Source organism: Bos taurus, chromosome 16 (genome assembly GCF_002263795.3).
Source record: "Bos taurus isolate L1 Dominette 01449 registration number 42190680 breed Hereford chromosome 16, ARS-UCD2.0, whole genome shotgun sequence".
NCBI lineage: Eukaryota > Metazoa > Chordata > Mammalia > Artiodactyla > Bovidae > Bos > Bos taurus.
The window spans coordinates 42,133,803-42,150,488 of NC_037343.1; the positions used below are offsets into that span (position 1 = coordinate 42,133,803).

Here is a 16,686-nt window from a genome sequence, read left to right on the forward strand (position 1 = left end):
TTGTTCTGCTCCCCTCTTGCCTTTCCCAATTTTATGAGTTTTTATGAGATTTTGGAGCCTTATATCTACTGCTAATATATGGTGTTTAAATAATTTAGGGTTCAAATTTGAACTGTATTATAGACAGCTCGACAATTTCAAGAGCACCTAGGGAGCACTTTATGGATTGTCCTAAACATTGATCCATTCATTAGGAGACCAAGTGTCCACAATCCACTCACCCTTGTGAATGTTCTCTCTCTCTCTCCCCTTCTCCTCCAACCTCTGCTTGTCTGGCATACTCTCTGGAGAAAAGATCTCTGGATTTAGAACAGCCAAAATGGCTGGTGAAGAATAAAATGAGGCTCTAATGCCCTTTTGAGATGAGTCAAAGCTTCTCATATCTCTTCAGAGACAGCAGTAGAGATGGATAATGGTTTGTGCCTCATGAAATGAGGGCAGTTGGGGTTATGCCAACAAGAACCAAAGGCCTTCCACCCTTCCTTTTCTCTTTTGTATTTGAATGTTTGTTTTTATTTACATATGTTTGGCTGTGCTAGGTCTTCGTTGCCGGGTGGGCTTTTCTCTAGTTGTGGCAAGCAGGGGCTACTCTCTAGTTGTGATGCATGGTCTTCTCATTGCAGTGGTTTCTCTTGTTGCAGAGCACAGGCTCTAGATGGTGCAGGCTTCAGTAAATGTGGTTCCCAGGCTGTAGAGCACAGGCTCAGTAGTTGTGGCACTCAGGCTTAGCTGCTTCCAGGATCAGGGATCGAACTTATTTCTCCTGCATTGGCAGGCAGATTCTTCCCACTGAGCAACCAGGGAGGCCCCACCTTGCCTTTCTTGGTTGGACCGAGGGTTCAAGGACTTGACCCTTGGAATGAAAAGGCAGAGTAGAACACATTTGTGTTTGTACCTAGGCTTGAATGCCCTTGGCCTGGAGAGTTGGGGGTCAGATAGGCATGGCGGGACAAAAGAGAGTGCAGTGTTTACCCTGGGGCCCTGAAGGTGCACGTGGATCCTTGACGTGACTTTAGGGAGCCGCTACAGGACTGGGATTGAGAGCCCTGCCTGTCTCAAGTTTACTTAACATCCCCATCAGCCATCAAGTCTCCCTGCAGGTCACACAGGAAGTGTTCTCCAAGTCTACTACAGCTGCGGGATTCTGCCGTGGCCCACCCCACCCCTCTGGCCCGAAGATGGTCGCTGTCAGCACTTTCCTTCCCTATGTAGATCAATAGGGCCCTTGAATATGACCTCAAGTTCAATTATGGCTTCAATTATGGAATAAAGAGGCTGTTACTGCACACCTACCTCTTATTAAAAACACTGCACTGGGGGCTGGCAGAGACTGGACCTGGGGAAATCATTAGCTTACTAATTTGAAATCAATTTAAAGTGCATTTGCTTAATGGTATGAGCATTGTGAATTATCTATAAATTGTTCATTTAGTTTAATGTCACACTAGATTTTGCATTTTGGGGTTGGCAAAAGTGTTTCCTTCCTTCTCCCTTCCCCTCTTGCTTTCTCTCTTTTTCTGAAACAAAGCTTGATAATCCTGTCTTCTGGGATTCAACCCATAACAGGAGGGTTGAGTGAAGTTCAAGTCGTAACAGGAGGTCTTGTGCACAGTCACTCATTCCCCAGGAAGCTGACACTGCCTTGTGAACAAGCCTGGTGAGTTACATGTGGCCTGTGACCCTCGCTCCCCTAGCCTGACACCAGCCAACCCCTAAAGCAAAACCACTCAGCTAACCTACAGCTGACTACACACATGTGGGAGGCCTCTAGGATCAGAAAAACTCCCCATATTAGCCCAGATTAATTTAATTACCTCACAGAATCATGAGCTAAACAAATGGTTATTGTTTTAAGTCACTGGATTTTGAAGTGGTTTATTAGGTGGCAATAAATAACTAGTATACTGAGGCTCAGAGAGAACGTGTGGCTTCTACAAGGTTGCACAGGGATAGGTGGTGCCCAGGCAGCCTCATGGTTATATTGCCACACCACATGGAAAGGATGTGTCCCATGGTGTCAGATTCCTCCGAGTCTCCCTGGGACTAGGGCCCTACTGGGTGCGTGAGTGCATGCATGCTCAGTTGTATCTGATTCTTTGCGACCTCATGGACTGTAGCCCTCCAGGTTCCACTGTTCGTGGGATTTTCCAGGCAAGAATACTAGAGTGGGTTGCCATTTCCTTCTCCAGGGGAGCCTGGGAGAAGTCACTTCACTCTGCTGAGCCTCAATTTTCTCCTCTGTAAAACGGGGTGGTAAGAAGCCTGCCTTGCAAAGTTGTGAGGAACCCATGAGATTCTGAATGTGGCAGCCTTTTGTGAATTTCATAGGGCTGTACACAGTTTAGGGAGTCTCTTTTACTGTAATGAAGTCATTGGTGCTCTCTGTCCTCATTGACACCACCTGCAACACCAAGGTGCTCCAGGTCATTGCTCTCCATGGGGGCAGCTGCGTGTAGTAGAAACTGACCTGGGTTAGACTCCCACTGCCCACGGGAAGGTGGGAGAGTCACTTTCTCTTCTGAGAACTGGGGACACACCTTCCTTCCAAGGTGGGTTGAAATGAGCTTATGGGTGGGGAGAAGGCACTGGAGGAGACCCAGTTATGTCTCAGCTTTTTCCCCTCCATCATTCTCTCTCCTGCCCTGTTTCTGCCTGTTCTCACAGGACAAGGCAGGTCAGTTCTGAAGATGCTCCAGCTGGCAGAGTGGAGTGAGTGGGGACGACCCAGTGAGAAGCCCTTCTTCTTTCCCCAATCAAGCCAAGTGAGCACAAGCAGCATCTCTGTTAGGTAGATAGATGTGCAGAACAAAGGCTTCATTGATCTTCCACTGACAATCTGTGTCTTTCACCTCGAATCCCTTTGAGAAAAGGCAGGGAAGCTATCTGAAAGCAAGGAACAGATGCAAGTTGCTGGAGAGTATAAGGTACCTGCTAACCTCTCCCCCTATAGCAAAACAAGATACAGGCATCACTCTGCCCCAGTTCCTTTTTAAAAGTCTTTATCAAGATTGCCGGGAGAAATATCAATAACCTCAGATATGCAGATGACACCACCCTTATGGCAGAAAGTGAAGAAGAACTAAAGAGCCTCTTGATGAAAGTGCAAGAGGAGAATGGAAAAGTTGGCTTAAAGCTCAACATTCAGAAAACTAAGATCATGGCATCTGGTCCCATGGCTTCATGGCTAATAGATGGGGAAACAGTGGAAACAGTGTCAGACTTTATTTTTCTGGGCTCCAAAATCACTGCAGATGCTGATTGCAGCCATGAAATTAAAAGACACTTACTCCTTGGAACAAAAGTTATGACCAACCTAGACAGCATATTAAAAAGCAGAGATATAACTTTGCCAGCAAAGGTCTGTCTAGTCAAGGCTATGGTTTTTCCAGTGGTCATGTATGGATGTGAGAGTTGGACTATAAAGAAAGCTGAGCACTGAAGAATTGATCCTTTTGAACTGTGGTGTTGGAGAAGACTCTTGAGAGTCCCTTGGACAGCAAGGACATCCAACCAGTCCATCCTAAAGGAGATCAGTCCTGGGTGTTCACTGGAAGGACTGATGTTGAAGCTGAAACTCCAATACTTTGGCCACTTCATGCGAAGAGCTGACTCATTGGAAAAGACCCTGATGCTGGGAAAGATTGAGGCAGGAGGAGAAGGGGATGACAGAGGATGAGATGGTTGGAGGATGAGATGGTTGGATGGCATCATCGACTCGATGGACATGGGTTTGGGTGAACTCCAGGAGTTGGTGATGGACAGGGAGTCCTGGCGTGCTGTGGTTCATGGGGTTGCAAAGAGTCGGACACGACTGAGCGACTGAACTGAACTACTGAATATGTTACAATATTGCTTTGGTTTTATGTTTTGGCTTTTTGGCCACAAGACATGTGGGATCTTTGCTCCTCAACCAGGGATTGAGCCTGTACTCCCTGCATTGAAAGGTGAAGTCTTAGCCAAGGAACTCCCTCTGCCCCAGTTCTGATGTGATTATTCCCCTTTAACAGGTGGGCAGATTGAGGCTTGAAAGGGTAGGAAATTCATTCAGTCAATAAACATTTACAATGAACACACTGTATATCAGGAACTGGGGATACCAGGCTTTGCCTTCAGGGAGTGTGTCCAAATGAGGAGAGAGGCAAGTAGGAGGTCAGGAAACAGCCAGGGCCAGGAAATACAAAGTGCTGTGAGGTCACATCCCAGGACAACTGGCCCAGACTCGAGGCACCAATCAAGGCTTCTAGGAGAAAGTTGAGGCCTGAAGTATTAGGAGGAACTAGGAAGGTGCTTCGGAGAAGGCAATGGCACCCCACTCCAGTACTCTTGCCTGGAAAATCCCATGGATGGAGGAGCCTGGTAGGCTGCAGTCCATGAGGTGCTAAGAGTCGGACACGACTGAGTGACTTCACTTTCACTTTTCACTTGCATGCATTGGAGAAGGAAATGGCAACCCACTCCAGTGTTCTTGCCTGGAGAATTCCAGGGACGGCAGAGCCTGGTGGGCTGCCGTCTATGGGGTCACACAGAGTCAGACACGACTGAAGTGACTTAGCAGCAGCAGTAGCAGCAGGAAGGTGCTTGACTTCCCTGGTGGCTCAGACAGTAAAGAGTCTCCCTGCAATGAAGGAGACCTGGGTTCAATCCCTGGGTTGGGAAGATTCTGTGGAGAAGGAAATGGCAACCCACTCCAGTATTCTTGCATGGAAAATCCTATGAATGGAGAAGCCTGGTAGGCTACAGTGCATGGGGTCGCAAAGAGTCAGACACAACAGAGTGACTAACACTTTCATGAAGATGCTGGAAGGAGAGGAGGAGCATCCAGGCAGAGAGAACAGCATGTGCAAAGCCTGGACCATCAGGAACTGAAAGAAGATTGGTTTGGCTGAAGCCCGAAATGCAAAGAGGAGGCAATGACATGCAATGGAAACAGGGAAAGTATCAGTGAGGTCCAAAAGGACTGTGAATCTGTAGAAAGAATCAACTTTATTATGAATGCAATGAACAATGCTTCCACCAGCTGTTGCTGCAATAATGTTGTGTAACAAATCTCCCCAATCTCTGTGGCTTAAAACAATCATTAACTGATGTCAGCTGAGAGATGGGTGAGCCATGCCAGGGTCATGTGGGCTTGGCTCCAAGCTACTGTTGGGTCAAGTCTGCTCCATGTGTCTCTCAACCTACTGGGCATGCTCATCCCATGGAAAGGCAGAAGCGCAGAGGGCAAGTCCCCTTGGACCGGCATGCTTCAAGCCTTTGCTTGCTTGACTCTTGCCGACATCCCAGTGGATAATGCAAGTCACATGGCCAGACCCAACATCAGTGGGACCAGAAGGCGTATTCCACCCATAGTCTGAGAGAAACAAACTGGAGAGGGAATAGTTCATATTTATTGAAGTGCTTTGATACTCCAAGCACATAAATGCTATCCTGAGTTGGGAGAACTCTGTTCTAATGACAATGAAAATGATGGTGGTTTAGCAGCTATCGCTATGCACAAACCCTTGCATGTATTACCCCATTTAAAGACAACAATCATGCATGGTAGATATTATTTGTCTATTTAATGGGTGAGCAAACAGGCCAAAATAGAGGAAGGGACTTGCTCTAATTCACATAGTTAATGGAGGCAGAATGAGGATACTAATCCCAATTTCTAGAACGCCACACCAGGGGGGTCACAGAGCCCAACTGTGCGCTCTTTCTATTACCCAGCGCTGCTCCCTTCCAGTCATTCCCTTTTCCGGCTCAACTACAAGGAGGTGCGGGAGCAGCGTCAAACAGTGCCACACTCCTGAGCACTCCAGGGGCTCTGGAACGTCACTAGAGGGGCTGATGGCCCACATCTCTACTCAGAGAAGGTAGCAGGGAGCCTGCTGTTACCCCCCTCCTGGATCCTGGCAGTGTCTGGGTTCAGAGAACTTCAGGTGAAGTTTATTGATGTCTTCTCTGGGAGGGGCACTCCTTTCTTCTTTCCTCACTGCTCTCCACCCTCCTGAGTGCATCCTCTGCTCCGCAGTAAGAATGAGTTTTCTAAGAAGCAAATGAAGACCATGTCTCTCCTTTGCTTAAAAAAAAAAAAAAAAAAAATCCAGGTAATATATTCCTGTAGTCAAAAAATCCAAGAGTGTGAAAAGATTTGTAATAAAAGTCTTCCTCCCTTGTCTGTCTGCCATCTGCCTAGTCCCCACATCCCAATTCCCACAAGTAACCACTGCCTTAGATTTTTTTGTGTGTTTCCTCTAGTTTCTTTATATATATACAAGGAAAATGAGCATTCTTTCTCTCTCCCACCCATTTTTCAAGGTGTTTTACACACATTTTTTGCAACTTTCTTCTCATTTAATAGACCTTCGTGGTTTTTCTCATACTGGCACTTACAAATCTTCCTCATTCTTTGTTTACAGTCACAGAATATCCTATTGTCTGAAAGGACTGATTGTAACTTATTTCATTGGTTACTGAGCTGAGGGACATTGAGGAGCTCCCAGTCTTTGGATATACTGGACAAGGCTTCAGTGAAAACCTTGCCAAGTGTAAGTTTCTCTGCAGGATAAATTCTCAGAAGTGGGACTGCTGAATAAAAGGATCATGCTGGGACTCCCCTGGTGGTCCAGTGGCTAAGACTCCTCAATCCCAAGGCAGGGGACCTGGGTTTGATCCCTGGTCAGGGAGCTAGATCCCATATGCTGCAGTTAAGGGTTCACAGGCCACAGCTAAGACCTAGTGCAGTCAAATTAAAAAAAAAAAAAAAAGGATCGTGCCGCTGTGATTTGATAGTTACCGCTAAATTCCCTTCCGCAATGGTAGAGCCAGTTTACACTCCACCCTGGCAACCCACTCCAGTACTCTTGCCTGGAAAATTCCATAGACAGAGGAGCCTGGTGGGCTATAGTCCATGGGGTCACAAAGAGTCTACATGACTGAACAGTCTCAGGCAAATCCATGCAGCCTTGGAGGGCAGGGCTGGGCAAAGACCTCAGGCCCTACACCAGCTTGAGCCCCCCAGGCATGGTGGTCTGTGGACTCACAGCCTCTGCCTTCTGGGCTCATATTTTAAGTCTATTTGGAGTGGATTGCTTTTCACAGGGCTCCTCCGAGCCTTGAATGCCAAAGGCAATAGTATTTTGCCAGCTGGAGTGGGCAGGAATGCCACTCTGAAGTCCTCTGGAAGGCCCAGCAGGAAAAGGGGACTCAGTTCTGCCTGGGCACCTCCCCCTCCTCCCTCCCCTCCTCCCTCCCTCCCCTCCCCTCCCCTCCTTCCTCCCTCCCTCTCCCCCTCCTTCCCTCTCTCCCCTCCCACTCCTCCCCTCCCTTCACTTCCTCCCTCCTCTCCCCCTCTTCCCCTCCCTCCCTCCCCACCTCCCTCCTCTCCCCCTCTTCCCTCCTCCCTCCCTCCCCTCTCCTCCTCCCCTCCTCCCAGTGACTGAGGTTGGTCTGAGAACCGTGTGTAGAGGGCCACTCCACGCCTCCCTCTCGGGTCACTGGGTGGGGTGTGGGTGTGTGACTGAGCTAGAATAGCCAGATGCTCTCTTGACCCAGCCTGTCACCACTTTCCCTGTCTGCAGAAGCTCCAGCCTTGACCCTTAAGATACAATGAATCCGTCCTTTCAGGTCTTAGCATCAGTCTGCGGGAGGCTGTTCTGTGGCTCAAGGAGGCCTGTGCTTGGAGGGAACAACCCCTTCAGAGCAGGGGAAATGGTCCTCATCCTTTAAACTTCCATGCAGAAGCCACATCCCCAGGGGTCTCTGTCACAAGGCTTGGGGCCCTTTACTGCTCTCCCTCACAGCCCTCTGGTTTGTGGTTATGTATCTGAGGGTTCTTTTACTAAAGAGATTTTCCCTACCTCAACTGCAATGTCCATGGAGTCAGATCTGGATTTGTTTTTGTGTTTCCTTGGATCACCGAGGTCTGGAACAGTGCGTGACACATAGTAAGTGTTCAGTTAATCATTGTTGAACAGACAACAGCTCCAATGTGCAGCCTCCTGCTCATTGGATGTGAACAATGAGGAGACAGGAGAGGCTCAGAGGAGAAGATGGGCGGAGGATGGGCCCTGGGGCAGATTGACTTAAGGAGACTCAAATCCGGCAGCATAGAAGTAGGAGGAGACAGAGCCTTGGATGTCATGCTGTCCCCTCCTCACTTTCCAGAGGATTGAAACTGTGCAGTGACTTGCTCCAGGTCACCTTGGCTGGAGCCCAGACTCCAACGCTGAACTCTCAGTCTGGTGCTCTTTCCTCTCAGAGAAGCAAGCAGGTGGACAAACGTGAAGGAGGGAGGACCCTGGCTGCCCAGCTGGCCTGGGGCTGGCTGCTTCTGCAAATCAAATCTGTTTGCAGGTGAGGTTGTATTAGAGAGAGGGCATGTACTCAGGAGCTGTTCGCCCTAGGCGGGAATTCCAGCTCTATAACTCACAAGCTGTGTGACCTCAGGCTAGTTACTTCATGTCTCTGGGGTTAATTTTTTTTTGGGGGGGGGCTACATAGGATCTTAGTTGCAGTATAAGGATATTTTAGGGCTTCCTGATTGGTGCTAGAGGTAAAGAACCCACCTCCCAATGCAGGAGTTTGATCCCTGGGTTGGGAAAATCCCTAGAGGAGGGCATGGCAACCCGTTCCAGTATTCTTGCCTGGAGAATCCCATGGAGAGAAGAGCCTGGTGGGTTACAGTCCATGGGGTTGCAAAGAGTCAGGCATGACTGAAGAAACTTAGCACATATGCACGCATGGGATCTTTAGTTGTGGCATGTGGGATATAGCTCTCTGACCAGAGAGTGAACCCAGGCCCCCTGCATTGGGAACACAGAGTCTTAGCCACTGGACCACCAGGGAAGTCCCTAGGGTTTGGTTCTTTCTTCGCAGTGAAATGGGACAAAGACATTCCCTTCTGAGGAATGCTGCAAGAACTCCTGAGAGTGAACCGATAGGGCCTGGGACGTGGCCAGCACTTTAAAGCACTGGCTCCCATCGATTTCCTGGCTTCCAAGGGAAGGAGAGAGAAGCAGGGGCTCAGGGAACCTTTGTAAGTGACAGGGGTCCCTCTCCACGGGATCCCCTCAGGCCCTCTGCCCCTACTCGGCCCGCTGAATGCCTGCACATCCTCGCAGATCCCAGACTAACTGCTGTGCCCGATCTAATGAAGGGCATCTCATTAGTGCTCAGCAAAAGCTCATTAAGACCGTGAGCTGTGCGTTAGCGGGTGAAGGAAGGTCAAGGTCCTTTTCACGGGAGTTACTGCCTCTGGGACTCTGTGGAGCCAATATTTGCAAACAAGATGAGGGGGGAATTATTTGTAGCCAAGTAGGCAGTGAAGGAGAGAAGGCAATGGCAAGGCAATGGCAACCCACTCCAATACTCTTGCCTGGAGGATCCCAGGGACAGAGGAGCCTAGTGGGCTGCCATCTATGGGGTCGTACAGAGTCGGACACAACTGAAGCGACTTAGCAGCAGCAGCAGCAGGCAGCAAAGGGTGTAGCCAAGTTTCCCCAGAGCTCACACATAGTCACCAGCATCCTTCCCCTTGTGCGTTTCCCAGGTGACTGATGGTAAAGAATCTGCCTGCCAATGCAGGAGACGCCGGATTGATCCCTGGGTCAGGAAGATCCTCTGGAGGAGGAAATGGCAACCCACTCCAATATTCTTGCCTGGAGAGTTCCATGGACAGAAGAGCCTGGTGGGCTGCAGTTCATGGGGTTGCCAAGAGTCGGACACGACTGAATGACTGAGCACATATCCTTCCCCCAGCCCTGCCCCAGCCCTGCCCCAAGGAGAGAGAGAAGTACTGACCCAGAGCTGGACAGGGCAGTTGCCATGCTGGCCTGAGGAACCAGGACATATTATGAGGAGATAAAGAACACCATCCACAGAGAGTGGACCCAGCAGGGAAGCAGAGACGGGCAGGGACCCAGGCAGCCTGGCCGTGCACTGTCACTGCCTCCTCTGGGGCTCACAGTGTCCATCTGTAAAATGGGAACTCGCTCCAAGGAGCACTGTGAGGGTCATGAGAGAGTTGTATTGATGTAGAGGAGCCCTAGTCACCTGTTGGAGGGAGGTGACAGCGACACCAGGGCCTGGCCTCCTTCACCCTTGTCCTGCCTGCCTGACACCCCCAGAGCACTCTGTAAAGATGAAGACCAAGGGGAAGGAAGAGGAGCTGTTTCTTAAAAGCAAGGAAATGGGCTTAGTGAGGGTTTCCTGACAAATGGGCATGACCTGGACTGCATCCAAATGATATGCAAATGACCATACCTCCAAGTTAATACTAGGTTATTGGGAAGGTCTCAGGACAAGGACTTGGAGATGGCAGTCTTTTCTCTGAGCACCTTCTGGGACGTCTTGTCAACTTGCCAGCTCCCTCGGTGCCCCACCCCCTCCCACCTGGTCTTTTCCTATAAGTTTGCCTTTTCCTTCCTTCCTGTTGTTGGAAGATGTCCAACTCTGCAGTTGTGACCTTCTGCCCTCTAACTCACCCCCTACAAGTGCTGCTGGAGCCCTGGCTGACCTGCCTAAATCCTTGACCAGCTCCTTCAGCCACAGTGCTCTCTGCCAGGCCTCTGATGGCTCAGGTTTCAGACAGGCTGATGGGGAAATTCTTAGGGGTGAAGTATTGTACAAATTGAAGGGTTTCCATCCAGATTCTCTAAGAAGCCACTTGATAAGAGTGCCCCTGTGCCATCATCACCCTTTGTTACAATTCCCTGAGAGGCTGCACACCCTCAGGGATGAGCACACACTCTGGGACAGGCTGTGTGTGTGTTACTCAGTCATGTCCGACTCTTTGCGACTCCATGGACTGTAGCCCGCCAGGCTTCTCTGTCTGTGGGATTCTCCAGGCAAGACTACTGGAGTGGGTAGTCATTCCCTTCTCCAGGGAATCTTCCTGACCCAGGGACTGAACCTGGATCTCCTGCATTGTAGGTGGATTCTTGACTGTCTGAACTACCAGGGACAGGCTGGTTGGGGTCAAACTCTGGCTCTCCCACCAGCAGCTGCCTGACTCAGGCAAGGCAATCTCTCGAGCCTTGGTTTCCCCAGGTGTAAAATGGGTCCAAGCACCCTCTCCCTAAGGTTAACAACTGAGCTGATGCATGTTGAGCCTTGTTATGAGTTGAATTGTGTTCCTCCCAAAAGATATGTTGAGGCTAACCCTGGTCCCCATGAATATGAGCTTGTTTTGTTTTTTAAATATTTTATTTTGGCTGTGCCATGTCTTAGTTGTGGCACATGGGATTTTCAATCTTCGATGCACCATGCAGGTTCTTTAGTTGCAGTGTGTGAACTCCTTAGTTGCAACATGTGGGGTCTAGTTCCATGACCAGGGATTGAACCCCTGCCTTGGGAGTGCAGTCTTAGCCACTGGACCACCAGAGAGGTCCCAGATGTGAGCTTATTTGGAAACAGGATCTTTGCAGGTGACCAAATTAAGATGAGGTCATTAGGATCTGATACAACTGAAGGCAATGTGACCTACACAGAGAGAAGACGGGCAAGTGAAGATGGAGACAGAGACTGGAGTGATGTCTCTACAAGCCAATGAATGCCAAGGATGGCCAGCCACCAGCAGAAAGAACCCAGGAGAGGGGGATGGAGCAGAGTCCCCCTCAACCTCCAGAACAACCCTCTCTGTTTACACCTTCCATCAGATTTCCAGCCTCCGGAACTGTGAGAAAATAAACCTCTGTCTTTATAAGCCACCCGGTCTGAAGCACTTTGTTACTAAGACAAACCCTAAGAAGAGCAACTGGTATGCTAACAGCTATATGTCAGCTTATACCATTAACCCGGTGTTTGGTGTCTGTCTTCACCATGGAGAGTGGGAACCAAAATCTGATGCTCCCTCAGCAAATACTGAGCCTCTGTTGGGTGCCAGGCACGCACTGGTGGTGACAGGTTGTTGCAGGTCTATCCTGCATGCCCAGCCTCCCTGTTAATATTTACAGATGACCAGGCGAGCTCACCAGGAAACCATCCACCCACCCTAAGGGGTCAGTCCCAGCTCAGTCTGTGTCCAGCTTCCTAATGCCCTGGGCCAATGTCTGTCCCAAGGAAGAAGGTCACAGCACGGTACTGGGAACATTGAAGGGGCTAATAAGTGTCCTGGTAGGGAGCCAAATGGGCTCCACTCCTATGGTGCCTTGCCCCAGAGTTCCCCAGCCTGACTCTGGGTTCCCAGAGTACTCTGTGACCCTACCCCAGAGGCTCCTGCCCCTTCCACTCCACCTCCATCTCCTTCCAGGCCCAGCGCCCGCCTCAGCCAGGTTCCCAACGGCACCATGCAAGCACTTAGTTATTGCAATTTGAAGAATACAATGGAGCCAGCAATGCTTAAAATGCTCGTGTTAATGGCGGCGGTCTGCAGTTTCATTTCACTTTAATAAGAACCATCTGCTGTGAGCAGGAGGCAGGCACGGCCAGCTCCCCATCCCAGGGGCTGCCCCCTCCCCTAAATTCCACCCACAGAGTCAGGTTGGGGAGGTGGAGGGCTTAAATTTGTGAGGAAGGCTGTGCTGGGGCCCCATGGCTTTCCAGAGAGCAGAGCCCCTTGAGTCTGGGGCCGGGGTTAGGACATGCAGTAACCCAGGCTGGTCCTTCTGTCCTCCCAGGCCAGGACCTAAAGGCCTAGGGAGGCCACAGGACCACCCAGCACTGGCCGCCATAAAACTGTTGGGGAGGGGGGGGCAGGGGGTGTGAGGCCCTGCCCTTGAACCCTCTGTGCTCTTCCTGCAGAGTTCCCGAGGGAGGCCACTCTGGCTGTGCCACTGACCCAGCTACAGGTCAGTTACTTCGCCTTCTGATGCCTTGGTTTTCACATCCATAGAATGGGGGCCCTGTAACAACCACATCAGAAAGTTCTTGTGAGCACTGAGGCAATGTGGAAATTCTGCAGAGGGAAGCCCCCTGCAAAAATCACCTGACTCCCCTGGGAACCAGGTTCAGGAGGAGGGCTGGTCTCTTCCCCTAACAGGGAGAGGCAGGGCAGCTGCCAGTGTCCAGCAGTGGGGAGTGGCAGCCAGCTTCACCACCCAGCAGGGGCTGGCACTGTGATGAAGGCAGTGTGGGTCACACAGGTGGGTGACGTCTGGCCCAGACGTTTGGGAACATAAGGAGTTGTAGCCGAGCTGCGAACAATGTGCCTCTGGGCGCAGAGAACAAGCATCTCGTCCCCCACCTACTGGACCAAAGGTGTGCAAGTCCAGATGTAGTGCCAGGGCTATAGGGAGGTCCCATTGGGCAGGGGGATCTTATAGCCACTCCGGAGGAGCAGAAGGCAGGCGCCCAGCCCCAGGGCCCCCGCCAGGAGCACAGCGCCCAGGGCTTTGAGGAAGGAAGTCCTGGTCCGCGTGAAGGAGCCGGGTGCCATGATGCCGAGCAGGGCTGTGCTGACCGTGAGCGTGTAGAGGATGGAGACGCCTGTGTTGAGGGCGACGATCTTGCCGAACTTGGCAAACGGGGCGATGATGCAGAAGAAGAGGGGCACCGTGGCGATGACTGTGGTGAGGGCGCTGGAGACGATGGCCACGCCCACATGCCGCACGGCCTCCAGCGTCCGCCACTGGCGCTGCGAGTGGGCGTCCTGGGGGTAAGTGAAAGAACGCTGGGGCCCCCCGGAAGGGATCACTCCCTGCCTGGGGCTTGGGATGGGGGGTTGGGCCCTGGGAAACACGCACATGCTGTCCAAGGCCAGCCTTGCCCCTGCAGGGCTCTGATTCCACTTTCATAAATATGTGTGTGTTGGGTGGGGGGAGGGTGAGAGGCGGGTAATAACAGCACCTGCTCCGACGGCTCTGTGGGGACATAAAACCCGCTCCCCTGCAGCAGTGCCCAGCGCTGGGCACAGAGTGGGGGCTGGTTAAACATCCCTATGACAACCAGAACACTGATGATCTGCACGGTCAGTCCTCGAACATGGGAGCCCTGATTGGAACTGATTCCTTCTTTTGACCCAGAGCAGCTAAATGTATAACTGATTTAATTTATGTATTTATAAATGTTTCACACCAAAACAATTCCAAACTGGGGAAAACCAAAAACTTTATGAGACCCAGAGCTGGTTTTGGCACTGAGTACATGGGTATGTCTTCCCTAAGCCACAAGGTCCAGTGAGGGTGGGGTGGCCTCAGGGTCACAACTAGAAGGGCTCAGACCTGCTTCTTGGGCTTGAGAATGAGACTGGGAATCAGGGACTCGAGAAACAGGAAGGGCCCTTGGACGGCGCCTGGCCCTCATGCTCACTTAGGGAGACAGAGCTGGGGGAGTGGATCCATCCACGGCCCACAATCACGCTGGGTGCAGCTGCCTAAGAGCTCGAGTCCCCTGGTGTGGAGAATGGCCCTGGAAACGGAGGCTCCTGCAACACATGCTGGATGGGAATCGGACACCATGGTGTCCAGCGACCCTTGGGGGTCTTCATCAGTGGCACTGGGAAGGGAGAAGATATCTTAGGGATGGGTGGGGAAGGTGTGGGGCTCACCTCAGCCTGGTGGGGGGGCAGATTCTCTCCAGCCAACAGGTAGCCCTCAACCAGATGGACGCAGTAATCCACGGAGGAGCCGACAAGAATGGACAGGGAGATCGCCTCCACGGCGCCCATCTCCCAGCCGCTCCAGTACATGATGGTCACCACGAGGCACACGATGCCTGCAGGGGGCCGCGGGGAGGTAGCTTGGACCTGGCCCCACCCATACAGCCCTGGAAGGGGGCTGGGCAAATTCAGAGGGTCTCTGGAGAAGGCGATGAAGTCTACGGTAGATCCCTCAACTCTGGTGACTGGCGAGATGAGGAGGGACAGGGCCTGAGAGGGCTGAGGGGGCCTGAAAGAGGTGACAGGGGGCAGCAACACATCCCTGGGCTGAGACCTGCCACCTGGTGCCACCTGCCTCCTCTTGGGGAGTGCACGGCCCTAGGAACAATTGTCACAGAGGCTCTTTTGGCCTGGGGTGAGGGGTGTATGTGTGTCGGGAAACCTTCACTGAAGAGATGAGACAGTTAAGGGTGGAGAAAAACTTGAGACCGCCAGTGAGACCCCTGCCCGCTCCTGGCCCCCGGCCCACTTACCCAAGATGCTAAGGAGTACAGGCAGCAGGAGTAGCACGTGGGTGGTGAACACAGCCACGGCGGCCACACAGATGAGCAGGGACAGGGCCAGGCCATACAGGGCGCTCTGCACCCCTGCGAGGGAGAAGCAAGGGCCCTCAGCTGGGCTGCAGCACAGGGCACCCACAACCCCCTCACCCTCATGGTTCAGAGGTACAGGGGTCACGCAGATCAGCACCGCCACAGCCAGCTGTGTCCCTCTGGTGACTTTCAGCCACATGCCCTCTCTGAATCCCCATTTCTTCATTTGTTAAAGGGGATAATAACAGTACCTACTCCCTAGGCCTCATTTGGAGTTTAAAGAGATAACACGGGCCAGGCCTTAGCCAGGGCTTGGCATTGAGAAGGCCTCCTAATGACAGATGGCTGCTTACAGCAGTCACTGGTAATGGTAATGACCGCTGGCTATGATGGCCATTACCATCATTACCATTTCTTTTTAAGTGGGCAAACTCAGGATCAGAGGATGTGGCCAGATGCCCCCAGGCAGGAGGCGACCCAAACTCTGGTCTCTAATCGGTGTTGGCGGCCACTGTGTGATTCCAGTTCCTCCACGGCTCTTGGCCAGAATTGAGAAGACAAGCATGGCTCAGACAGGCCAGGCCGTAGCCTCCCTGGTCTGGGTCACCTGCCACCGCCCGCTGTGCCGGGGCCCTGGGGGAGGGGCTGCCGCTCGCCTATGATCTCCATGAAGATCTGCTTCCAGTGCTCGCAGGTCTGGAAGCCGTGGTGCAGGGCTGAGCCCTCAGGGAGTGTCTTCAGCTGCTGCTGCAGGAAGTTCTCCCAGCGGAGGTAGTCTGAGTAGGTCTGGAAGGAGGACTTGCCCTTGTACGTGGTCTGCGGGGACATGAGCCAGTGAGACGGGTTGGTGGCTGAGGCCTATTATGCTGCCCTGGCGATGGCCGGTCAGCTCTATAACAAATGCAGCTGATCCCTGGACACTTGCAAATGCAGTGTGCTGCATGAGGGGTGAAGGGTGAGCCCATCCGAGACCACCTCCCACCAGCCTCCAGGTGCACGTGTGACTCTCACAGCAGTGGCAGCACGTCCCAAAGCAACCGAAGGCCCTGCCCCATTCCATCCCTGCCCCACTCCAACAGGACCACCTCCAACTCCCAGAGTCCCTGGCTCTGAGTCCCATAGTTGGCCCATGCTGTTTCCTCTGCCCACAGAGCCGGCTTCTGCCCCTCCTTCAAGTAGGGTTCTGTCTCCTCCAGGAAGCCTTCCTTGATGCCCCAAGACAGTCATCCTCTGGGCTCTTTAAGCCCTTGATGCTTTCCCATCATTGTTCTCATCACTGTCTGGCAAGCTGCCCCCACCTTCTCCTGGCTGGACTGTGAGTCTGGGAGGGCAGGTGGCCTATCTGATTCACAGTGCCCAGCTCTGGAACTTTCATGTATATTACTTCATTGATCCAATTCTGCCCTCCCTGAGCACAAACCGATTCACAATGAGTCTGTGTGCAGGTGTGTGTCTGAGTGCTGGTGGGGTGGGAAGTGATGTCCTGTCATGTGGAGGGACCTAAGCAGGTATTCTTCAAACTGTCTGTGGCTTCAGCCTTAAAAAGGAAGGAAATTTGGACACAGGCTACAG

The 16,686-nt window shown here is 52.0% G+C and overlaps 1 protein-coding gene and 1 long non-coding RNA gene across 4 annotated transcripts in view; one reads left to right on the forward strand and one right to left on the reverse strand.

The window, feature by feature from the left end:
* Positions 1-8,031: 8,031 nt before the first annotated feature.
* On the forward strand, positions 8,032-11,693 carry LOC104974435 (uncharacterized). The gene is made up of 2 exons (XR_811938.4): positions 8,032-8,340; positions 11,475-11,693. It is a non-coding gene; the product is annotated as an uncharacterized lncRNA (long non-coding RNA).
* Positions 11,694-12,319: 626 nt separating this feature from the next.
* DISP3 (dispatched RND transporter family member 3) overlaps positions 12,320-16,686 on the reverse strand; it is a 58,136-nt gene continuing 53,769 nt past the window's right edge. The window contains exons 18-22 of one of the 3 annotated variants that reach the window (XM_059875537.1): positions 15,771-15,930; positions 15,055-15,168; positions 14,471-14,637; positions 13,385-13,573; positions 12,320-12,827 (exon numbers count right to left, since the gene is read on the reverse strand). In XM_059875537.1, the coding sequence (XP_059731520.1) occupies positions 12,768-12,827; positions 13,385-13,573; positions 14,471-14,637; positions 15,055-15,168; positions 15,771-15,930 (690 nt within the window). In that variant the 3' untranslated portion in view covers positions 12,320-12,767. Of the gene's footprint in view, positions 13,574-14,470; positions 14,638-15,054; positions 15,169-15,770; positions 15,931-16,686 lie in introns of all 3 variants that reach the window. The other 2 variants (XM_005216984.5, NM_001206230.1) reach the window with 2 other exon arrangements.